The sequence below is a fragment of the Amphiura filiformis genome, chromosome 6 (assembly GCF_039555335.1).
Source record: "Amphiura filiformis chromosome 6, Afil_fr2py, whole genome shotgun sequence".
Classification (NCBI taxonomy): Eukaryota; Metazoa; Echinodermata; class Ophiuroidea; order Amphilepidida; family Amphiuridae; genus Amphiura; species Amphiura filiformis.
The window spans coordinates 47,090,468-47,116,443 of NC_092633.1; the positions used below are offsets into that span (position 1 = coordinate 47,090,468).

The 25,976-nt window shown below is 38.3% G+C and overlaps 1 protein-coding gene across 1 annotated transcript in view; it reads left to right on the plus strand.

Moving 5' to 3' along the window:
- LOC140155510 (huntingtin-interacting protein 1-like) overlaps positions 1-25,976 on the plus strand; it is a 73,108-nt gene that overhangs the window by 38,881 nt on the left and 8,251 nt on the right. Inside the window, 16 exon segments of the mRNA XM_072178378.1 lie at positions 6,587-6,720; positions 10,369-10,464; positions 12,368-12,510; positions 13,629-13,794; positions 14,619-14,718; positions 15,152-15,240; positions 16,184-16,358; positions 17,030-17,119; positions 17,492-17,578; positions 18,608-18,715; positions 20,694-20,836; positions 21,621-21,728; positions 22,745-22,895; positions 23,479-23,578; positions 25,142-25,371; positions 25,582-25,754. Of these exon segments, the coding sequence (XP_072034479.1) occupies positions 6,587-6,720; positions 10,369-10,464; positions 12,368-12,510; positions 13,629-13,794; positions 14,619-14,718; positions 15,152-15,240; positions 16,184-16,358; positions 17,030-17,119; positions 17,492-17,578; positions 18,608-18,715; positions 20,694-20,836; positions 21,621-21,728; positions 22,745-22,895; positions 23,479-23,578; positions 25,142-25,371; positions 25,582-25,754 (2,093 nt within the window).

Consider the following 25,976-nt stretch of genomic DNA (forward strand, 5'->3'; position numbering starts at 1 on the left):
AAAAAAAAAAGTGCTGTGAATCGATTCTTGAGTGCAAGTTGAAAATCATCCCTCCATTCTTTCAGCCGCATTATATTAAGTTTGCTCTTTTTAGCATTCTTGATGAATTTGAGTCTTGCCAGTTTCTTGTTCAATAGTATCTTAGCTCTAATCATCCTGTGATCGCTGCCAATGTCCACAATGCTACAATGTACAACAAAATGAACATCAAGTCACAAGTTGGTAGTTTCGAGACATCCTGGCTGCTGAGTTGATGTTCTTTGTTAGACGTGCACCTGTACAAGCCAGAAGTATGTCCTTTGTGAATGGCTCATTGTGCTGCTATTCAAAAGGACGTACAGACATGCTATTGGCTTGAAAAGGTGCATGTGGAACAAAGAAAACCAACGCAGCAGCCAGGACGTCTCAAAACATCAATTTGCGACTTCACAATCATTTCGTGGTAGCAGGTCACATCTATAAACACAATCAGGACGTGTAAATAACTATGAAAATCAAAATGTCGCCCAGTACAGTAGCTATTGTAGATGTAGTCGGAACAATGTTATAAAAGTAACACAATGGTGCTAAAAGAAATTTGCTCATCACTGTAATTCATTATAGTCATGACGCTGGCATGAATAAGATTTGATTTAGTAGCAGTTTTGTTTGTTGTGTTAATTGGAATTTAGAAATACCACATGTTCTCTAATCAATGCCCCCTGTAATGAATACCCCCATGGTTTTTGTGATAAATTGAACCCTCCATTAAATGCCCCCTGAAAAATTTGATAGAGATTTCCATGCCTTAGCATGTAAGCATGGTAATTAAGCTTAAAACTGGCATTTCATGATTGCAAACCATAATGCAACTTAATTTCCATCCAATTCATCGCCACATTATACTGTAGTGTTCATATATTTAACTAAATAAATAACTTGAATAAAAACGCACTTACAGATCTTATTTCGTAGTATTTACCGATGATATGTGGCCCGCATGGGTGTTGCCATGTTACATTTCAAACTGGAAGTCATATTTTGCGATTTCACAGTTTTTTCATTGAAAGTTCCTGTAAAATTCACTTCTGATAAACGCCTTCATTTGAAAATGTTACTTGGGGCTTATTAGAGCATGTATGGTATGCAAGTTTGTATAAATTTTGTTTTTATTTGCAAGTATGCAAGATTATTATTTTGGTATTTGTATGCAAGTTTGTATAAATTTGTTATTTATTTACAAGTATGCAAGATTATATTAAGGGAAGGGGTATGAACGTTTGGACAGTATTTATTGTGGGACATTGGAGCACATCAGACATATCAAATTGCATTCTGACTACGAAGAATGGCCTTCTGATATCAAATAATTTTGATTTTTTGAAATTCGCAATGTAATACACATTTTATGGCAAATCATTAAAAATTGATATTTTTGATATTTAACAGTACTCGTTATAAATCTGATGATTTCTACCTAAAGTGTATGTAGGTGGGATGAAAAGCCGACGATCAATTGAAAATGTTGACCTTTCGTATTGAAGATATGGATATGGATGGAAGATATGGATATGGATGGAAACACCAAAACAAATTAGGTCTTTTTGGGAAAAAAATCCATATCTTCAATATGAAAGGTCAAAATTTTCAATTGATCGTCAGCTTTTCCTCCCAGCTACATACACTTTAAGACTATATCATTAAATTTATAAAATTTACTTCGAGGACTGTTATATCTCCAAAATGTGAAAAATATCAAATTTTAATAATTTGTCATAAAATTTGTATTACATCGTGAATTTCATAAAATGAAAATTATTTGATATCAGAAAGACATTTTTTCGTATTCAGAATGTAATTCGATAGGTTTGATGTGCTCTCATGTCCCACAAAAATTGCTGTCAAAATGCTCATTCCAGTTCCCTTAATTTGGTATTTGTATGCAAGTTTGTATTAATTTGGTATTTGTATGCAAGTTTGTGTTACATGTAGCACTAAATCATGCCATTATTTTTGTCTTGACATGCAATTAGTGTGGTACGCAAAGAATCCTGGTATGTAGATGTTATTTGCCTGTGGCCAGTATGTTTTGGGGTTTTTCTGCATGTGTTCCATCTCTCTTTGGTACCTAAGGCACCTATGTTTCAGATGGACATTTTATTTTTAAAAAGATTATACATACCTGCCAGTGACATATAATGCATTAAAATATTTATATAGCCCCCTCTTGAAACCTAGTGCAATATGTACTTGCTCAATTAGCATTTTGTTCAAATTTTCATTATACGTGTAACGTCTATGGAGATGATGTAGGTTGGAAAGGGTGCTAACGCCTCATTTTAGGCCATTTTAGACACTTATAGGCTCATAAAAAAAGAGCTCCATGCAAAATCTGCATCGAATGCTACTTGAGCAAGTACACATGTGACCATACACCACAAATGAGCCCAGAAGTCGGAAAAATGTGATTTTGACATGAGCTACAGTACAAAATATCCAAAAATTTCATATTTTGAGAAAAATGACATTTTCACAGATTTGAATTATTTCATACTTCTCTTGTACAGCTGTAAAGTTACACAGCTATACAAACACTAAAAATAAATAAAAATTGACATTTTATGATAGAAGTTTGATCAGAAGTTTTTTCAGTGTTGCGCTCTGTTGTAAGGCAAATTTTGAAGAAGCGTAACTTCATTTCAGGTTATCATAAAAAGTTGGCTGAAGTGTCATTTTGAAGCTTCAGGTATGATCTTACCAAATCTGTAAAAATCTGAACTTTCTGAAGTCCCGACTTCTGGGCCCATTTGTGGTGTACGGTCATAAATATAATTACAGACTTCTGAAACAAAAAATGTCCTATACTTTAGTGGTTATGAAATAAAGGTGAAGGATTTGTTGAGTATATGGGTTTTTGGAATCTGAATGAAAGATCTTTGATTGTTCCCATTAGGTGATTTGTATGACTGTCTTCATAAATAAACTTCTAAAGAGTAGTATTTATCAACACCATATCATGTATTTGTCAGAATTCCTGGCCAGGCATGTCATTGTGAGTCTGGCAAATATCAATCAAAAAAGGAGAAAAAAAGGAAGTTAGAGAAAAAATTGCTGAAAAAAAAGCATACAATTACAACAGGACAAAAAAGGTCAAAGCTCATTGAATCCTTTACCACCTTGACCTATTTTGTGATGTTACTCGGGTAACAAAAAACCTAAGCTATGGCAAACTATTCTTTGTTTAAAGTGTTTTTCCAAGCGGAAGTTGAGACCACTTTTACCAAAATCAGAATATCTGTCAATAGTTGACCCCTGTAGAGCTGCACATTTGACATTTTACCTTCTTGCCTAAAATTCAAGAACTCGAATATACTTTTTTTTTCTAAATTTGAGTCCTGCAAACGTAACTCTTCATTTTGGTATTATGCAAAGGAACCATATTTCTCAGCAACTTCCTCTTTTAAAGTCCTTTTGTTTGGAAGGGTTTGGAGATACTCACAACAACAAACCATACATTGACTGGACTATGTACTCTCATATTGTAGAATTTTTTATTAATGGTAGCACTTTACGACAACTATGGATATAGTATTGAATGAGGGTTAATTGGTAGTGTGGTATGGTAAATTGAATTCTTGTAAATATTTTTAGAGGGGCACAGTATATAGACGAATCCAACGAGCCAAGTCATGGTCAGGATTTGGTCGGCCATGACGGGTCCCCGCATGCACCAAATGGTATAGTAAATGCCCAATTGGGTGGATTAAAGCCGCTTAAAATTTGATGTTAGATTCTTTTGTGTTGTACACTGTCATTATTCTTTTGTCTACTTGTAACACAGGTGATAGAATGCAGTTTAAAATACCTTTCAAGGTCGCATCATTTCACATTTTAGGTGAGATGGAGCCGACGGGGACTCAACTTTGGCAGCCATTGAGGTAGGAATGCATGAAATTGGATTCGTCTATAGACAAATCCAATTTCACATATTCCTACACCTGAATGTCTCGCATTAACTGGGTCCATCCCACCTGAAATGGGAAATGATGCGGGTTTGGCGGGGATTTTATACTGCTTTCTATTACTTGTGTTATACACACAGACAAAAAAGAACGATGAAAGTTTACAACACAGCGTGGCGCAATGGTTAGGGTACTTGCCTTTAGTGCATGAGGTCCCGGGTTCGATTCCCGGCGGTGGCGATTTGCTGGGATATTGACTTGGAAAAAAAAAAGTCTGAAATTAATTAGCAACATCTGTAGATTAAATTCAGACTTCCGCTCTCCCCATGGTTCATTTAGAATCGGAGGGGACGTTAAGCCGTCGGTCCCGTGTGCAGAGAGGCATACCTGTTACATGTATCTCGCAGCCAGTTTCGAAAAAGAGTAGGGTGTTAACCCCTGACTGTTCCCAACCCGTCCCGGCGCTCAAATGGACCCCAATGGAAATAAGCTTCAATAGAGGCTTTCTTGGGTTATCCAGGGTTGTCACAACCCGAACAAATCAAATCAAACTAATACAATATTAAGGTCGATTTTAAGCAGCTTTTATCCACTCAGTTGGGCAGTCGTAAGACCAGTTTGGTGTGGATGGACCCCAGTAATGGCTAAATGAATTCTAATTATCAGTTGAGTTGTTGGATTCGTCTATATTTCCACAAAACTGTAGGATTTAAGGATTGTGGTCAACTTATTTTGCATTCATTCAGTAATTTGAAAGCAACAACTCTAATCAGTCATAGCATGTGACAGTTTTTACTTTACAGGAGGATTTCGTGATCCTAGCATGCTCTTTTTATGACATTTTTCAGTAGATATCCACGACAAAAGCTTATTCCCAAAATTTCAGCTGATTCCGATTTTGCGTTTCCGAGTTATGCATGATTATGGGTATTATACTGCTCCATAGGCCACTGTTGTAATTTCGTTCTTGTATACCAGAACGAAATTCAAATTTGACGATATTTTTGCCAAACAAATTAATCTGCAAGAAATTTTTGGTTCATAAACATTATGTAGCCAGAGGTTTCCAGTGGTATCAAAATCTCAACTTTTTTTGAGAAAAGTGGGGGGAAATGAGGCTGTGGATCACGAAATGCCCTTTTAAGTCTGAAATTGAAGGACATCTATATGCATGCACATGTATGTTCCACAAGACAACCCACCAGGTGATTGATTTGCATATCTGAATATTCATGGTCTTCTTTACATATTTTGTCACAGTGTCGGTGTAAGGGACGGTATTAATTATGCACAGCAAAATTCTTGCTTGTCTTTTTGCACTGTATCATATTATATGATTAGGTATTTATAACTGTATTTTCAAAGTATGATTAGCAGACACACTGCAAATATCTGATTCTGTCTGCAACTTGAGGTCCAGGACTACAATGTATTTGGTGTCTTCAGGGCTCTTCTATATATATTGAAGCAACATTAGTTGCAAATTTTTACCAAGTTGCATATGAAATTTGATATTTGCCAGACACACTGGATCCTAATAACAATGTGAATATTACTATTTATGAATACACTTAAGGGTTGGGGTATGAGCGTTTGGACAGTATTTATTTTGGGACATTAGAGCACATCAGACATATCAATTGCATTCTGAATACGAAGAATGTCATTCTGATATCAAATAATTTTGATTTTTGAAATTGCAATTTAATACACATTTTATGGCAAATCATTAAAATTGATATTTTTGATATTTAACAGTACTTGAAGTAAACTTTATAAATCTGATGATTTATACTTAAAGTGTATGTAGGTGGGATGAAAAGCCGACGATCAATTGAAAATTTTGACCTTCGTATTGAAGATATGGATTTTTTCCCCAAAACACCAAAAAAAAATTGGTCTTTTTGGGAAAAAAACCCACATCTTCAATATGAAAGGTCAAAATTTTCAATTGACCGTCGGCTTTTCCTCCCTGCTACATACACTTTAAGAATATATCATTAGATTTATATAATTTACTTCGAGGACTGTTATATATCAAAAATATGAAAAATATCAAATTTTTATAATTTGTCATAAACTTTGTATTATATTGTGATTTTCAGAAAATGAAAATTATTTGATATCAGAAAGACATGCTTCGTATTCAGAATGCAATTCGATAGGTCTGAGGTGCTCTCATGTCCCACAAAAAATACTGTCGAAACGCAATAAACGCTCATTTTAGATCCCTTAAAGGCCCAAATTGGAAAACCTTATTTCCCAGGGAAAGATAAGACAGCAGGCCAGACTATGGCCAGATGGTAACATGAGTAAGTTTAGTTCATTTTGAAGGAATGGATAGTCTCCAATGTACCATGAATTAGCAGGATATTCGCCATTTGCACAGATCCGCCATCTTGCTACCAAAACGAAGTCCTCCCTGCAAACACATGCGCAAACTGTGCATTTTTGTTTCTGGTGCTTTTCTAGCAATTCACCAGAAGGCTTTTGCAACTCACAGCACACACTTTGTGGGTAGAACCTCATTTTGAGATGACTGTGCGATCGGCGAATAACTGGTATTTACTACTGGTCTGTTTATACTCTCTTATTTCTTGTGTTTCTATCTGTGGCTCTAATACATAATTTTTTTCCTTGTGTAGGTCTCCCAGCTGACACTCTAGAAGGACACAGAGATCGATTTATGAAACAGTTCAAGACACTCAAAGAATTCTTCCACAGATCTGGCAATCTTATGTACTTTAGGAGGCTCATACAAGTACCAAATCTGCCCCAGGTAAGTATTATTATGTTACTTACAACTTATAATATGCTCTATCTATAGCATAGTGTACTGTGTACAGTAAGTCATCTTCATATAGGGGTATGTGTGTAGATATAATCAAGTTTGTAGCTCAAGTAAAGAAAATGAACAAAACCTATGGTAATCTGAAGTGGACCATGCTGCTAAAATAACAGCACAGCATATGTATTAAATTGTTGCAGACAGTGTCCGAAATAAGGAAAATATGGAGGTTATCCCGAGGATAACTCAAGCATAAATTCTGCTTGTCCTCAATTACATTTTGGTTGTCCCCAAAATGTGTCATACTTTTGGAGGTAAAATATAGTGGTTGTCCAGGGGATAAGTACATAGCTCAATATGGTTGTCCCCAGTGATTTTTGAACAAGAGGATTTGTGCTTATTTCGAACACTGGTTGCAGATCAAGGTGACTGATTATAAATGTGACACTATCTGGTCCATGGGGGCCAAAGGCGGCAAATTTGAAACTGAGATAAAGGCAAAAATATGGAGTAAAAAACAATAAAATACATATTACACATCACAAAACCTCATAACTTTGGAACTAAGTATACTAGACCTTTGGTGTTTTGAGTATATGATAGCCTAATGTTACTACAAGATAATAATTACAGGAACTCAATTTTCAAAAATGCTTCCTTTGGCCCCCATGGAGCAGATCATGTCACAAATGCAGTGCAGTTGAGACCCAGTTTTGCATGCAAGAGTAGATAGGTTGCACCAGGTCAACTATGTGAATCTTGCTTGGGTAAATCAAGAATATAGGCCACGCTGTCACTGAAATGATAAACTTATTTGAATTCACAGTACGTTTATCAAATCTAGGTTGAATAAGTCACCTTTCTATTGTAGTTTTTGATGCAATAATTACCTGCCCCCGGGGCATTTTTCACAAGAAATTGTCCAAATCCCTAGTTATAAAAATCTGAACGCAATATATGATATCCACTCTCATTATTTGTAACAATTGAAATTAAACATTGATTGATTTCTTGACAAACATGTGAAATTCCTGTTATTTCCTCCGACATCTGGTCTTTTGACTGAAATTTAATAATTTTTTTATTGCATGTATTACATATTTTTTGACACTCAATATCCATCAAATGTGACATTCACCTTTTGTTCTCAATAATTAGCTCATTGAAACCATCTCATGGAGAAAGCTGTAACGGAGTTTACCCATATAAGGCAACTTCATTTCAAATCCACACTCCCTGTGTGGAAGATTTTTAAATCTTCAATAGACATGACTTAAAAGTCATGTCTTCCATAGGGGGTGTATGGATTTCACCTGGAATAGCCCATTTTGGAGCAGACGACACTGAATGGGTGACTCCATTTGAAATTCATACTCCCTGTGTGGAAGATTAAAGTCATGTCTTCCATAGGGGGTGTATGGATTTCAACTGGAATAGCCTATTTTGGAGCAGATGACACTGACTGGGTGACTCCATTTGAAATTCACACCCCCTGTGTGAAAGATTAAAGTCATGTCTTCCATAGGGGGTGTATGGATTTCAACTACAATAGCCCAATTGTATTGATAGGTCAATATCTTTTTAACCCTCATTCTAATTTCACTTTTGATTTCATGGTGTGCCCCATAAATGTTGGTATTTATACAGTGCCTTTCACATGTGCACAACTATCAAAGCGCTAACATATCTTCAGCCTGCTACGCTAATTGCCCAAGTCATTTTTTTTAATTTTGAGAACGAAGAAGAAAATGTGGTTCAAGCATGCATCAGTTACGTAATCACCCTAATTATTTCAGATTATTCCCTTTTTTATTTGTATCAATATCATTATATGTTCTTGTGCAAAGATTGGTGAATAAATATGTTTAAATGCATGCTTGGACCATATTTTGTACTTATATCTCAACAAAAAAATGACTTGGGCAAAAAGCGTAGCAGGCTGACAATATATTCCACTCTCATAAGGATATACCAGCTGCCATACAATGCCCAAGGCATGCTCATACCTTTGAGTGGGGCTCAATGGACAGTATCATTCCAAACAGCTCCCCATTTCACCCCTGGGTAGAGAGAGGCAAATACGGTAAAGCACCATGCCCAAGTGCACAGCAAGATGGCACTGCCAGGCAGAGCCTGTACTGTTGCGCCAGCGTGCCTTCATAGCAATTATTTGACAGGACGACAAAAAATTATATCAGGAGAAATATTTGGAGGAGACAAGTTAACAAAAATCTTTCTGCTATTATAGACACCAGTTTTGAACCAATGCATGAAGTAAGTCATCAAAACCACTATTGAAATATAATTCTTGCACATTATTGTGCTGGACTCCTGGACTCCTGCAACGCCTTAGTCTATGGTCTTCCTGATTCCTTCATCACAAAACTTCAGCTGATTCAGAACACAGCAGCCCGGTTAGTCGCTCGCATTCCTCGATCTCAGCACATTACCCCAGTCTTACAATCGCTTCATTGGCTTCCCATCAAGAAACGTGCAGCTTACAAGATCTTGCTCATGACATACAAGGCTCTCAATCAACTCGCCCCCCAATACATCTCCGATATCGTCACTTACTACAAACCAGTTCGCAATCTTCGCTCATCAAACAAGTTATCTCTGACTGTCACAAGTCGACCATCAACCAAATTCTATGGTGAGCGTGCATTTGTGTATGCAGCTCCTTCACTCTGGAACAATCTACCGCTTCAAGTTCGCTCTTCTATTACGGTGTCGTCCTTCAAGAGTCGTCTGAAGACACATCTTTTAATATTTAATTAATTTTGTTTTCAACCCTGCCTGTTTTCCATCTCACAGGAGCGAGATGCTGATCATCTCGCTGAGAGTGATGTGCTGGTAACCTCTCCTCTCCAGGGTTATCATTTCTGCGTGTTTCTTCTGCTTTGTTTTATGGCCTGCTGCATTTGATTGAGCGACTTGCTGATGAAGCCGCTGAGAGTGAAGTGCTGGCAACCTCTCCTCTCCAGCAGGGCCCCCGCCGGTCGGGTTTGTTATTTTCGCGTTTTGATTCTGCGGGCCAAATCCACGCTTTTAAATCAAATGTTTCTATTATATATATATGTATCGATGTAAATTTGTTAATGATATTTAATTTGTATATTGTGAAATTGCTGTTTTTGAATTATTATGTCTTCACATTGGGACCTGGATCACTATTTGAGTCTCTGCCACTGGCGTGTTTTGCTCGGGGACAAATTTTTTGGCTGGCTCGGGTGGACGATTGTTTGTCATGTGCTGGTCAACGGTTGTCTACCTTGGTCTGTCTGGGTGATTTCTGTAGGCTTCAAATTTTCAGGGGATTCGGGTAGTGATTTGGATTTTAGTGTGTTGTTTATAATTATCATGCTTTTGTTCATTATGTGATATGCTATTATGTTTCTCTTATCAAGTGTAATTGCTTTATAATGTTTCTAATGTGTTTTCTATAATTAATTTGTATTGGTTGTATTATGCCTTATAGAATATGTCTTTTGTAGTTTTTGCATAATGTATTAGTAAGTTTAGTTCTCTGTTCAGCGCATTGAGGCCTGGCATAATGCGCTTTATAAATTTCTTTATTTATTTATTTAATTTATTTATTTCAATGTAATTTTAACTATTTTAACTTGTGTCTTTTTTCAGGAGCCACCTAATTTCTTTATAGCCCAGAGTGGATCATACATTAGTCATGCCGTAGTATTGAATTCAGACACTGATGGAGGAAGGGAGAGCCCCACAGTAAGTATGCCCAGTATGGTGTTTATTTTCCCGCTTTGATTGATTCATTTCTGAACCACAAATTTAAATGCCAGCAAAATTTTTTTTGTTCCATCGGCTTAATAGCTGTTTTAAACCGTGAATAAAAAGAAACTGCAAGCTGTTCAAAATAGATTGATGAAAGTGTACAATGCAGCTTTTATCCACCCATTTGGACAGTCACCAGGGTCGGATCCAGGAATTTTTGATAGAGGGGGCGCCTTTCGGTCGACGACGAAAAAATGGTGTTAAGGGGGTTACCCCCTCGAAAACTCAACGGTTTTGGCCCATTGTTTGCTGTTCATGGCCGAGTTTGTTCATTTTTTTTTAATTTCTTTCATTTTTGTCTCGCCTGATAAGGCAGGAGACTATATAATCACTTTTCCGTATGTATGTATGTGTGTATGTGTGTATGTGTGTGTGTGTGTATGTGACAAATTTGGTTAAAGTTTTGGTTAAAGTTTGCCTTCCGCCTATTTTCTCGGAGACTATGAGTCGCACGCCTCAAACTTGGTGGGTGGGTGCATCTTGACCGAGACAGAACCGGTTTGTATTGGTTAGTGCGCCAAGGTCACTGAGGTCATGTAGGGGTCATCTGAGGTCAAATTAGTAAAAACTGTCGTATGGGCATGAAACTTGGTTGGTACAGTCAACATTTAAAGCCAAATTTTTGGAAGGTCATTTCAAGGTCACCAGGGGTCATCTGAGGTCAAATGAGTAAAACTGTCGATGGGCATGAAACTTGGTGGGTACAGTCAACATTTAAAGCCAAATTTTTGGAAGGTCATTTCAAGGTCACCAGGGTCATCTGAGGTCAAATTAGTAAAAACTGTTGTACGGGCATGAAACTTGGTGGGTACAGTCAACATTTAAAGCCACATTTTTGGAAGGTCATTTCAAGGTCACCAGGGGTCATCTGAGGTCAAATGAGTAAAAACTGTTGTACGGGCATGAAACTTGGTGGGTACAGTCAACATTTAAAGCCAAATTTTTGGCAGGTCATTTCAAGGTCACCAGGGTCATCTGAGGTCAAATTAAGTAAAAACTTGTACGGGCATGAAACTTGGTGGGTACAGTCAACATTTAAAGCCAAATTTTTGGAAGGTCATTTCGAGGTCACTAGGGGTCATCTGAGGTCAAATGAGTAAAAACTTGTCTGGGCATGAAACTTGGTGGGTACAGTCAACATTTAAAGCCAAATTTTTGGAAGGTCATTTTGAGGCCACCAGGGGTCATCTGAGGTCAAATTAGTAAAAACTTTCAGATAGGAATGAAATTCGGTGGGTACAGTCAACATTTAAAGCCACATTTTTGGAAGGTCATTTCAGGGTCACCAGGGTCATCTGAGGTCAAATTAGTAAAACCTGTTGCATGGCCATGAGACTTGATGGGTACGGTCACCATCAGCCAGATAATCGTGCCCAGCCGATAACCACCAAATTCATTTACCTCGACCAAAAGTAATCGCGAAAGCAGGCGAGACTCGTGGTTCGAGAACCGCCTTGTTTGTATTTCAAGTTAGGCCAGCGCCCGTTGCTAGTCAAAAAATAGAGGGGGCGCGCCCCCCCCCCCCCAAATCCGCCCCTGGTCACTGCACCAGTTTGGTGGCGATGGACCCTAGTATATGGCCGAATGAATTCTAACCATCACTTGGCTTGTTGGATTCATCTGTACAGTATCGTTTACCCATGCCACTATAACATTCAAGTCATTGTCACAATGCACATTTCTACTTGTAGTATCCAAACGGCTGCATCGATTTGACTCCAAATTTAGAATCAGAATGTTTTGGGTGATAGGCCATCATGTAAGGTGGAATACATCATGCGATAAGATTGGAACACCAACCTTTAATCTTTCAAATTTTGTGTTCTCAACCCTGCAGTGGAGTGAGCCCATAATGGACGAGCCGAGAGAAGAACCATTCAGCAACTCATCATTGTTGGTAGACTTGACGTCATCCCCACACACTAATGGCGCATTCTCAGCATTCACACCACCTCCACAGCCTCCGCAACCAGACGACAGGTGAGCGATTAAGATTATACCCTATACTTGGAATTACATACAGGTGCCAGTCCACCAATTAGCTAATATAGACCCTATCAAATAATACGTCACTCGTCCTCATTTAAATAAAATTCTGCCCTCCGTAAAGTACCATGGGGCAATTCGCATGATAATACAATAAAATGGTATAAATGGTTGTGGAATCAAACTGGAGATCTGTTCCTCTGTCACTTAGAACTTGGAACCTAGAACCAACATGTCTGCCATTTCAATTGTTCTGCCATTTCAATTGCTCCGGTTGAGTTGATTAGATTTTGTTGAGCCAGTAAATTTTAACGGTTCTTGGACTTGCTGCTTTCCCAGGCTAATAAGGCGCAACTAGTCAGGGGTTTTGTGAATCTGATCCACTTCCAAGTTCAATTGACTTTCTCGACAGCGGTAATTACAATTGAGCATCTGCCAAACTCATTAATTTTGCGTGCTCTGAAGAGGAAACTGCCTGTCCAAAATTCTGGGAGGATGTGTGGCTAGCTAAGATACTGATGCCCACTGCGGCTCTATGAGGAATCATACCTGGGCAGCAGCAGTGTCAGTCTTCCCCAGCAAAAGACCCAATTCAGTAAGCTAATGATGATGTTGGCACACAAATAGCACAGGGTCTGTGCTGCACCGACATCGCCTGGCTAATAATTACTTTCTGCAGAGATACTAAAATCAATACCCGGGATCGATACACGTGAATGTCCTATGCACGAGTTTGATATGAGACGAAAATCTTTGGATACCGGGGTAGAAAATGATGAATATCTCCCGTAAATGAGCGAGGTCAGTAACCGGGCTAATCGGGGCTATTGTCAGTAGCCTTAGTCAGATGTCCTTCGGCCCATTATGGGACTCAAAACTATTAAACAGGTCGATACAAAATGGCCACGCGTGGCGGTGGATTCAACCTACCATGGCGATTTCTGCCATGAAGATATCGGGGCGATGACACTGTGTGCTGTACTCTGATACCAATGATGATCCAAGACGCTCGGTGCTCACTTTGCTCGCTATTCGAGTGGCATAGCGGTTTGTGAATGGGGCTAGTTCTAATATATACATAAATGCTTGCTTTTGTTTTTTATCCATACCAGAGATCAACTTATAGACCAACTGAGACTGGATGTAGAACAGCTGAAATTTGAGTAAAAAAAAAAAAAAAAAGAGGACCAGAGGATCATCAATGACCTGAAGAAGAGGCTGATAGAGATGGAAACGGAGCTTAATGAACAAAGACAACTCATCGAAACAACTTACCAGGTATGTTTTGCAGATTTCCTTTTACAAACTACACGTACTGCTAACCGTCCGGCGCATATTATTTTTCACATGGTCCTATGCACGCGCTTGACTTTGCACTCTTATAAAAAAAATCTTTTAAAGCAGTGATTTATAGCACGCTATGCACAGGCACAACGCCTAGACGTTGATCCACAAGCCTCAGCACACTTTACAGGTTATCGCTGACCACTACGGCCCCACATCATTCCATAAACCATTTAACAACAAATCAGGGATTTTCCACAAATAACCACCGCAACCAAGATCAGCTCCCCGAGTTTCGTACGGGTTACAACGAGACAATTAGCAGTAAGTTCCTTGTCCAGGGGAATTTCAAGCTAACTCAATATTTCTATGAGAGTATACTAGGCACCGCCAGGGTTCAAACCCGCAACCTCTCTCACCATAGTCGAAGGCCTTAACGATTGAGCTAACTTGACTGCTTTATACGTGCGGGTTAACACTTAAAAAGGATCTTGCAACAAAAATTTAGGTGGGGCATGGTGGCGCAGCAGTCTGAGACTTCGACCCATAAATCACAAGGGAGCTTGAGGTTGCGAGTCCAAATTCCTGTTGCATCAACGTGTTGTGCACTTAGGCAAGGCTCTTCACCTCTATTGCCTCTCCCCACTCAGGTGTTCAAATGGATCCCGGCTTTATTCAATGACTTGGTGTAGCGATTTCCTCACAGCAACATTTAACATGGAGGAGTCTGGCTCAGTTGCTAAGAAAGAGGTGGATACTCTGGCTTTTGAACACAAGCTCATCCCTTTTATTTCATTTATGTCTTTGATATTTTTCAGGAAAATGAGGATTTGAAGGTTCAATTGGATGAGGTAATGAGGGTCTCAGCAGCAACCGCAGCCATGACAGCTTCCAGTGAACAAGTGGATGAGGCTGAGAGTAAGTCTGATATGTCAAATAATACTAAAAATGGAGGCAGTGATGCCAATGCCGCGCCTTAGACACACAATTGGGCTACTTGGTGCTACTCAAAAAAAAGCATGCCGCTACTTGCCTAAAACCGTGGCAGCAATTTCAGGCTGTCGCCTAGGTACTTGCCTGGTACTTTCAGTACCAGTGGAGTACCCATTTGGTACCAGTGCAGTACCACTGGTGGGTCCTGTGCAGTAGCAGCATTGGTATTGTGTAGGTACTCTATGTGTACCAGTCAGGTACCTTGGTGGTGGTGTACCTGTGCAGGTGGCCGAAATAGGAATCTTGAAGTGTATAAGATAGCTATCTTGATTACTGTAATTCTTTGATGTAATTTGTTATATGTATTTACTGATTGTATTATTTACTGTTTCTATTTGATTATTTTTTCTGATTGCAGAGAAAGCCAGAGTAAATGAAGAGAAATTTAAGAAAATGAAAGAGGTTTATGCCAAACTGAGGGAGGAACATGTAGCCCTTATCAGAACAGTAAGTTATCTCCCAGCATATCTAACAGCATACTTATGGGAGGAACATGCATCCCTTTTCAGTAAATCTCCCAGCCAAGGTGACACAGTGATGTAGTAACTTTTGTGGAAAATTCTGGATTTTCAAAAAGGAACCATAAATATATTTCAATTGGTGATACATTATTTTGAATAGCATTTAAAGACTCCAAATGAAGTACGTTGTAATCAAAAATGAACAATGTGGCTTAAAGTCCCATTGTTGGGGTCCTCTCCCCCTTGGATTCGACCAAAGAACTGCCCCTAGACCCTGCTGGGGGCACTAGGCCTCCAGGTTGAGATTTGAGGAGCAGGGATGTAGCTACAGTTGGCAGTGGTGGGCTGCAATTTTAGCACTGGAGCCCACCACTCAGATTTTATTGGATTAGTCAAGAATTTGGTCCCTTTTGGCAAAAAATTGCGAAATATGCAAGATTTTCATTAAATGTCATCCACCACTAAAACTATTCTAGCTACAACCCTGTTGAGGAGATACATAAATGTATATATCGTTATGAATTTGTGCAGACGGTTAAATCCGGATTCATCTTTTTGATAAATCCATGTTACGCATACATTATTTTGAATCAGAGAACAAGGGATCAATCGCTTATAACTCATGGTAGCATATCAATTTTCCAACAGTGTTCAGCATGATAAGTAAGATAGAGAGGCAGCATTCAGGGTTAGCTGATGGTGCAGTGCAGTACGTGACGATTATCACCGCTAAAAAATTGATATGCCACCCTCTTGAGCTAAAGCGTTAATCCCTTTTTTGCTAATTCAAAAATAATTCATGCGTAACATGAATTTACCAAAAGTCAAATACGGATTCAGCCGTCTGCCGAATTCATAACTACATGTACATTCACACAGTCATGTGCCCTAACAGGTCATTATTTACTTGTTGTTATTATTTAATATAGAATGCAGACGTTAGCAAACAATTATCAACAGTTTCCAAGGTAACGGAAGAACAACAAAAAGCAAGGCACGATGCCGAGAAGTTTGTCCAGGAACTGCAGCGCTCGGTAGATGAAAAGAAAAGCGCTGAAGAACAAATGAAGAAAAAACTGGAAGAAGAACAACGCAAATTACTAGGTAGGATAACGCTTTGTGCAGGCATGAGAATTTTCAGTTTAAAAACTGAATTCAGTTTTTTTTATAGTCAAAATTTCCGCAACTTTATTTAATTTCAGCCTGTTTTTGGTACTTTTTGCCCAATTTCACGCACATTTTCAGTTTTTTCAGGTTTTTTTAGGAAAGTGCAGTCTCATGCCTGTTTGTGTCTGTGAGTGACTGAATATGTTTTGATGGTCACATTTGTTCTATATATATTTCATTAAATCCATCCGGAAAAGGTCTATAAAGTCATTGTATCGTATATATTGCATTATTAGGAGCTTTATGATCATGAGCTTTCTCATTTCTCCTCTATCCCACTCATTGTGGCCCGAAACGTGCAGACACCACAGTGGATGCATGGTATGCTGTGGTTTAAAAGAGTCGCATAAAATGGTGGTCCTGTGTACCAAACGAGCAATATCTGGACATGTAAAAGTTGTGCTGCCCGTTGGGGCTTGACAGCATATCGACCCGTGGCTGGCACGCTTTAAGGAATGTGACCATCCAGAACAATAATAATTATTGTTGTTGTTGTTGTTGTTGTTGTTGTTGTTGTTGTTGTTGTTGTTGTTGTCGTCGTCGTCGTCGTCGTCGTCGTTGTTAAAATTGGTTGTTTGTCTAATTATATTTGTTTCTTTCTCTAATAGTTTCTGCTATTGAAGAAGCTGAGGAAAGTTTGAAACAAATTATACAACAAATGGAAGACCCACAGTTTGCAACATCAACATGTACTGCAGGTAGGTTAATATGCATAATGTACAGAGTCATATTCTGTATTTTGTTTTTATAGGTGTACTTGGTCATTTCAAGATCATTGTCACTGTACTCTTCTCTAGAGACATAATTTGAAGTACATTAACATGTTAACTCTCTTCACGCTGGTGTCGACTGCAGACGACAAGTTTTTAAAAAAAAATTTAGAATTGTAAATTTTCATGACCATATTTGGAATCAGCATGGAAATTGCATTAAAATGAGTACAAACAAGCCTTGTATTTGTTCAGTGGTTCTTAAAATAATTCTTGATATTTTGAGAAAATATTTCAAAACTTGACTTTTTATAATATGGCTAGCACAAAGAGCATTAACAAACTTTTTTTTTTTTTCAGAGTACCTGTTGACAAGATCAGATGGTATTAACAACTCATTACAAAAGTTATCCCAGTGCTTCAATGGTTACAAGCAAAATCCGGCTGGTAAGTGACATTCAGCGTGTTTCTACTGGGGAACGGTTGGCGGGTAATGTGGTTTAGTTTAGTGTGTTACCGGTTAATGTGCTCAGTGGAAACGGATCGGTTCAGGGTGATGCGGTGTGGACACTCGGCAACCGTGATCCATCTCATGAGGTAGACCATGTGGTGTGGCACCCGGTATTTATGTCAGTGGAAACACAACGGTTAACGGTTGCTGGGTTCTTTTATGTACATTTTATGTAAAAGCAGCTTGGGGGTCAGGAAAATACTTTCAGTACTTCCGGTACACACCACAACCCTTATTTTAAGCATCAGTAGAATACGTGCTGGTTGTTGCCTGAATCGGATTGTGGGTTACCAGGTAATACCGAGTAAAAATACAGAGTGCTCAGTGTAAACACGCAGATTGATATTCAGAGAATAAAGGTATTGTTTTTAGCCACTGGAGTGCATCTTACGTCTCATATAACACGGGCGACGTCATTATTTTAAGTAAAACAACAAGGCAAAGCCGAGTTGTTTTACGCCTCGGCACACTTTACAGGTTGTCGCTGACCACTATGGCCCCACATCATTCCATAAACCATTAAACAGCAATTCAGGGACTTTGCTGCTGCTTCAAGAGCGCACACCTTACACATTCCACAAATAACCATCGCAACCAGGATCAGCTCCCCGAGTTTCGTACGGGTTACAACGAGACAAATTAGCAGTGAGTTCCTTGTCCAGGGGAATTTCAAGCCAACTCAATTTTTCCAGATTTATCCCATTATGCCAGGATATCAAAGGTTGGACTGTAGTCATGGTAGTATGAATATGTAAAAAATGTGATCAAAGTATGTCACTTGATATTAATATTTTATGTGAAGTATTCCTTTCTTGTCCGATTAACCAAGAAATTTTGTTTTAGATTAATGAATAGGCATTAAAAAAGTGAACGAAGAAATAACTTTTGCTGCATTATATTTGATGCATTATCATAGATTCTATCACACAATAATTATGATTGCATTTTTTTTTATATCTTTACAGATTTAAGTAATTACATGAAAAGTATCTGTTCGTTTTCACATCAGCTTGGTGATTATATACTGCAGGGTAAAGCGACATCTAATATGGCGCCCATACATCTAAGCGATGGTGAGTCAAAACAGTGGCATTACATCCACCATTTTAGGAACTGACTGTGAGGCCTTTGTCATTTTACCACAGCATCATTCTGCGGATGTTCGTTGTTTTTCATTATTCGCCCTGGGTGGATTATTCAGTAATCAGATGCTTCATGGCCATGATGCTGATGCAGGGTGTATGAGCAATCACACGTTAACCTGAGTGGAACTGACTGTGAGGCCTTTGTCATTTTACCACAGCATCATTCTGTGGATGTTCGTTGTTTTTATTATTTGTCCTGGGTTGATTATTCAGTAATCAGATGCTACATGCTCATGGCCATGATGCTCATGCAGGGTGTATGAGCAATCAGACGTTAACCTGAGTGGAACTGACTGTGAGGCCTTTGTCATTTTACCACAGCATAATTCTGTTGATGTTTGTTGTTTTTCATTATTTGCCCTGGGTTGATCATTCAGTAATCAAATGCTACATGCTCATGGCCATGATGCTCATGCAGAGTGTATGCGCAATCGGACGTTAACCTGAGTGGAACTGACTGTGAGGCCTTTGTCATTTTACCACAGCATCATTCTGTGGATGTTCGTTGTTTTCATTATTTGCCCTGGGCGGATCATTCAGTGTTCAGACGCTGCTCTCCCATGATGCTCAGGCAGGGTGATGAACAGTCGGGCATTGACCTGAGTGGAACTGACTTTGAGGCCGTTGTCATCCTCTGCAAATGTGATGCGATCAAGTTAAATGAGTCTGATATCGATCAAAATCAAAATTCAGTTATTGCCATTCTCAGAGCTTTATTTTGCTCAAATCCCCATCATAATTAGACCAGAGGATGATTTAAGGAAGCCCCATCATGCACTGCAAACGTGTTATCACCAGAGTTTCAACTGCCACTTTACTTTTCAAATCCCATTGAACTCTGTGCAAAAGATGTTGTTTAAGAATTGTGCGTGTGTCATTATTAGTTCGTCGATTTCAGATCTAAAGTGATGTATGCATGAAGGATAATTCACACCTTCTGTAGGTAACATAAAATGTGAAATCGACCAGCATTGTGAATGCGTTTTTATTGTAAATATATCAGTCCAAATTCAAATTTAACCATGGCCGTCAATGCTATGTGCGAGCAGTCGTGTCATGTTCACTCACACAGCTGTGCTAACCGCAAGTCAACACAGTGGCGTGGTGGGAAGTGCTTAAATCATCCTCTGTAATTAGACTTACAGTTCCAGAGATATGGCCATTTTAGTGCTGCTCAGAAGAATAAAATACAAAGGAAGTCAATTATTATTATTGGCTCTATCTTAAAATCATTTTATGACATCAAACTCTTTTTATTTTGCTTGATCACATCACATATGTCCCACAATTCAAATGCCGTAATGGGGAGAGCGAATCATTTATAGCAATTTTTTGTACTGGGAATCAAACGGGCACCAGAGTCAAAAGACTTTCACCATTCTACTATGCTGCTCCTAACTGTATGTTTCAGATTTATATAGGCAGTTAATAATATCACAGTTTGCTTGTTGTAAAGTTACTGAGTGGAGGGCACTTATAGGGGCAGTTAATGGAACGAATACTATAATTCTGAACTTTATTTTGACTTTTTGGTCGGAGCTTTGTTAGAATCTTATCGAAATTGGTAAACTTCAACATATGTGATGCGATCAAGCAAAATCAGTCATAACTCGGAAATATAAGATTTTCAGTTTCATAAAAGCATTTACAAAGCTGCATTTTGCAGAAAACCCCATTGAAATTGAACAATCAGTTCCAAAGATATAATTAATTAAAGAGAGTTACCAAAACAACAGGAAACAAAAGGAAATATTTCCTTCGTTTGGCTATATCTCAAATCAATATTTCTGAGTTCCGACTGATTTTGCTTGATCGCAGCACATAAGACCAACATAGCCTATACGTAATACAATGATTTTGAATATTAATAATACATTGTTATGCATTTTACTTGTATATGTGTCAGGTTTATCATCAGCGTGCAAGTCATCGGGTGAGAAGACCTTAGCTCTCCTTGGATCTCTCAAGAACAAGAGTCAGACAGCTAGTGTACCAGGAAATGTGCAAGTGGTAGAGTCAACATTAAAAGACATCGAAAAAATTGCAAAGGTATGGATGTACTTGTTTGTATTATGTGTTTGTAAATAAACAAACTAGTCTGATCGGCTTATAATCGGCGAAAAATATTAAGATTCAAATCGGTGTGTGTTGATATAGAATAACGTGCATGTACGCAGGGCCTCAGTTTCGTTCCAATTTGCAAGAATCAAAAACATCTGAGTCACTTTACTCACTGCATGATTCAATTAAAGAAGTTGATTCTCGCAACAAATTTTCCGAGAATCGTTACGAGAGTTGATTCTGTGATTCTCATCGAATCTGAGGCCCTGCGTACGGTACTTAACCCATTGCGTTATGCGTGACTGGCACACGCTTATGTGAATTTACGCTGGAGTAAGTTTGGACTTAATTGACTTGTGCAGTAACAAAAACCAAATAAGTTTCGCTAATTGTAACCCGAGCCAACTTTTGTATTAGGGCTAGATGTATCATAGTGAATGAACTAGATAGCTTGATTACAAGCAAAAAGCTTTAGGGGTCCAGACTCAAAATGGCCCATAGGGTATCACTATTGTAAATCGGCCATATTGCCTGGTTGCCCACCCCTGTCCATTTAGTTGTACCAAAATACCCACATTTTAGGCATCTAACTCAAACACATCAAAGTGCTATAAGTCAAGGGGGTCGTCATGATTTTAAAAATGAAATTGTGAAAAACAAATGCATCAGTCTGTAAATCATAAATAAACAACAATTTAATACTACAATGTCTGCATTATTTTCACCCATTTGTATACTTCATAATAACATTGTTTTCCAATGTATCTCTCAGGAATTACTGCCACAACAAGCTGACATCAAAGAAGACCTAGGGGATATGGTGGAGCAAGAAATGCAGTCAACAGTAGAAACAATAGACAAAGCTGCCATCAGGATACAAGTAAGTTGTTGTTTTTTGTAAAGAGCTATGGTCATTTTTTTGGTAATTTAATCGCAAACACAAAGCATGCATTACGAGAGCTACGTCCATGCACCATGTGTTTGGCACCTACACAAAGTGCCGCAAATTCCACAGATAGTTGTATAGGCTGTAGTTACTGGTAATGGCACATGCCCGGAGGATTTAAACCATAACGAGATCTGGGTGACCAATCACAAGCCAGATCCATTTAAAGATGCATTACATCATGGTCAATGTTAGTAGGCCAGAAATTCAACAGTCTTTCCATAGACACCTGTGTTAATCATGTTAACCGCAATCCAAAGTAAATAGTCCACTTTGAGAGCTAACAAACAGAGGGAGTATGGTGACTGGAAAGATCAGATGTGAAAATCTATCAATTGTACACAAATTAATACAAGTTTTAGGCTTTAATAGCAAGAGTATGCACAATGGGCACCAGGGCAAGTGAAATACAGAGGACTAAAATATCATTTTTTTGTATCATATCACAAATTTAAAGGAGTATTTCGTGATCCTAGCATCCTCTTTTTATGACATTTTTCAGTAGATATCCACGAAAAAGGCTTATTTCCAAAATTTCAGTTGATTCCGATTTTTGCGTTTATGAGTTATGCATGATTATGTGTATTACACTGCTCCATAGACAATGTGTTGTAATTTCGTTCTGGTGCACCAGAACGAAATTCAAATTTGGCGATATTTTTGCTAAACTAATTAATCTGCAAGAGATATTTGGTACATAAACATTATGTAGCCAGAGGTAACCAGTGATGTAAAAATCTCAACTTTTTTTGGGAAAAGTGGGGGGATGAGGCTGTGGCTCACGAAATACCCCTTTAAAAAAGAAATCAAAATTATTTGATATCAGAAGGATATTCCTCATATTCATAATACAATTCGGTGTATCTGATGTGCTCTGAGGTCCCACAAAACATACTGTGCAAACATCGCTATCCCAGCCCTTAACATTGCACTTCTTTTTGTCAATGCAGGAAATGTTGAAACAATCTCGAGAAGCTGACTCAGGTGTCAAGCTGGAAGTCAACGAAAAGATTCTAGACTCTTGCACAGACTTGATGAAGAACATCAGAGTATTAATAGAGAAATCAAAATCATTACAACGTGAAATTGTAGCTGAAGGAAGTGTAAGTATCATGTATCTAATTTTTTTTTACCAGTTTTGATAGATTTTTTCTTAAATATTTTTTTCTAAACATTATTTTGAAAGTGACAGTGATAATATGTGACATGAGTCGGATGTCACTAATATTGTTTTTGAGATATTTCGTAAAAAGAGTATTCTAATTCTTTTGTTTTATGCTGTTTTCAACCATTGATAAATTGCTCATAACACAGTAACCAGATGTCCGGTTTGCATTAAAATGTAGCATTCGTAAATTGCCAGAAAATGATGCTAATTAGCTAACTTTGAGTATGCTTACATTTGAGGCAAAATTATTTCACAGAATTCCAAGTAGAAAACGGAAAATGCAACAGTTGCCGAGTTTGCCAGGTCAACATGGGAATCACCATGTTGGATTTAGTATTTCTAGATATTGTTGACTTTTTTTCAGTGTTTTTTAATATGAAAAAAATCAGATTTCTCTAGAGTGTGTACATTTTTATGGTTATTTTGATAAAATAGAAAATAATACAGAATTTACCCTTTACAAAATGGGGAATTTCGGTCTCTTACATGAGGATATACCATTTCTATTTTATATAGGAACAGCACCTCCCACAGAATTCTATAAGCGAAATCACAGATGGACTGAGGGTCTTATTTCTGCTGCCAAACTTGTCGGTGTAGGAGCAAATCATCTAGTGTAAGTTTATAACTTGACATCAGGGTTTACTTTATCGCACAAAACACACATATTTACGCGTTCACGCACTTTGCAGACTCCTTCAAATCCTGGAGTTAGTCCAACGCGTGCAAAATCTTGAAAACGTACGCGTTCAAATATTACAAGATTTGAATATAGAAACACCAAATATTGTTAAAAACGGTTTTCCAAAATAAAAAAATACCCCTTGGGCAATGTTTTGGACCCTTTCAGAGTAAAAATTCACAATTGAAAGGGTCCAACAAATTTGAAAATACCCCTTCAGCAAAATGCTTAAAGAAAACCATGCTTGAGCTGTATACATATATTAGATAGCTGGTTATTGCATGAAAGCTTATCATGCAAGACTGCCAGAGATCATTTTCGTATTCAGCACCCGAACTGTGGAATCAACTCCCAATTCATGTCAGCAATACCAAGTCACTAAATCAGTTCAAAAGGTCACCAAAACCTCATCTTATCAATATTTGACTATGTATTTTGTTTCTGTGCAAATATTATATAAGGTTAAGGTGTAGTTTAAGATTCTGTTCAGCGCATTGGGGCATTTCAGTTTCAGTTTATTTACCATTAGACAAAAAGCAAAAATAAAGAAGTATACAATGGTGGGTTGACCAAAAAAGAGCAATGCTCTCACAAAGTTTGGTCGCTCCTTCATGTAATTATTTCCTGTAAGCTAATCCTAACCCTAATCGTAACCCTAACCCTAGGAGTAACCCAATGTTTGGCCACCCTAAAATAAGTTTCATGGGACTAAATAAGATCTTAACGCTACGTGCAGGACAGGGACATATTTAACATGACGTAACTACATGGTGTAAAGACAAGACTGGACGGGACAAGTAAGACAGACGGCATGTTGGCTATGGCGTTTTAACTCAGGAACTTATAGAAGTCAGATAAGAAAACATAATATAATATAATAAACTTACTAATTATAGTGAGATATGATGGTAATTGTGTTTAAAACTTTCAACCGAAGTATAACTGAAGCATTTGACAGAATGCGCTTTTTAAGCATATTAAAGTAGTTTTGTTGGATGCGTGCCGTTAGACCAATAGGCCTATAAAATAAACGCTGTGTCAGACAAAAGTCTTTGAACATGGCAAAAGTTCGAAGTCGACAAAATTATCTAAATCCAGCGATGCTGAGGTCTTCATCAGTGCGCGGGCCCCAGTACTATAAAATAGAATACTCGGAGACTCGTTTCTGATTAGAAAACATTAGCACGAACTTGTTTTTCCGAGCAGACGCGCCACTTCTGCGGTTGATGATGTTGTTTACTGCAGAGCTGCCAGATGGTAGAGGCATTCCAAGTAGTAGCAAGGATTCTCGAGTACTAATATACTATTAGTAGACTTTTGTCTGACACGGCGTTTATTTTATAGGCCTATTGGTCTAACGGCACGCATCCAACACTTTACTTGGAAAACTACTTTAATCACCTACTATGCGTGCTGATGTAGCAACCTTGTCTTCTAACGCTTTATAAGCATGCCATTCATTCGTATCTTATTCACACATTCTATCGTATATTGCAGAGATGGCGCGGACAAGTTAATTCGTGGAGAAGGCAAATTTGAGGAACTGGTTGTTTGCTCCCATGAGATTGCGGCGTGTACGGCACAGTTAACAGTCGCTAGTAAAGTGAAAGCCAGCAAGGACAGCACTAATCTGAAAGGATTAAAGGATGCATCCAGGGGAGTTTCCACGGCAACAGCGGGTGTGGTAGCATCGGCTAAAGCTGGAGCAGAGATGATTGATGAAGGAGGTAATAATGATATGCGATTTAGTTTATTTATTTTAGACCATCACATTTTAATTTGGATATTTTTTACTCAAATTGCTGACATAATATTTGTGAAACCTGATTTAAGCATCGGAGGTTGACATCTTTCAAGAAAACTATCGATGCAATGCAAGATTTTGTCACCTTTTTAATTAATTCTGTTTCAAATTGAATATTAATCTGAAATTGCAGAAGCTATGGACTTTACCAATCTGAGTCTGACCCAGACCAAACGACTTGAGATGGACAGCCAAGTGCTGGTGTTGGAGCTGGAGAGCAAACTGGAGAAGGAACGAGTGAAACTTGCCGAGTTGAGAAAGAAGCATTACAGTCTGGCAGGAGCATCGGAAGGCTGGGAGGATGAGGTAATATAAAGTCCTGATCTGTGATCATGGCATCATAGGTGTAGATCCCGGTGGGGCCGGGATACATATTTTGATAGGGGGGATAGTCCATACAAGCACCCCCAATGTTGATGCCTGTATGGGGGTTTCTGGCCAAATAAACATAAATTTGGCCATTTTAGCTTTAAAAATGCCGATTTTTGTGCACTTTGCGCAAATTTATTCCACTTTTGCCTCCATTTT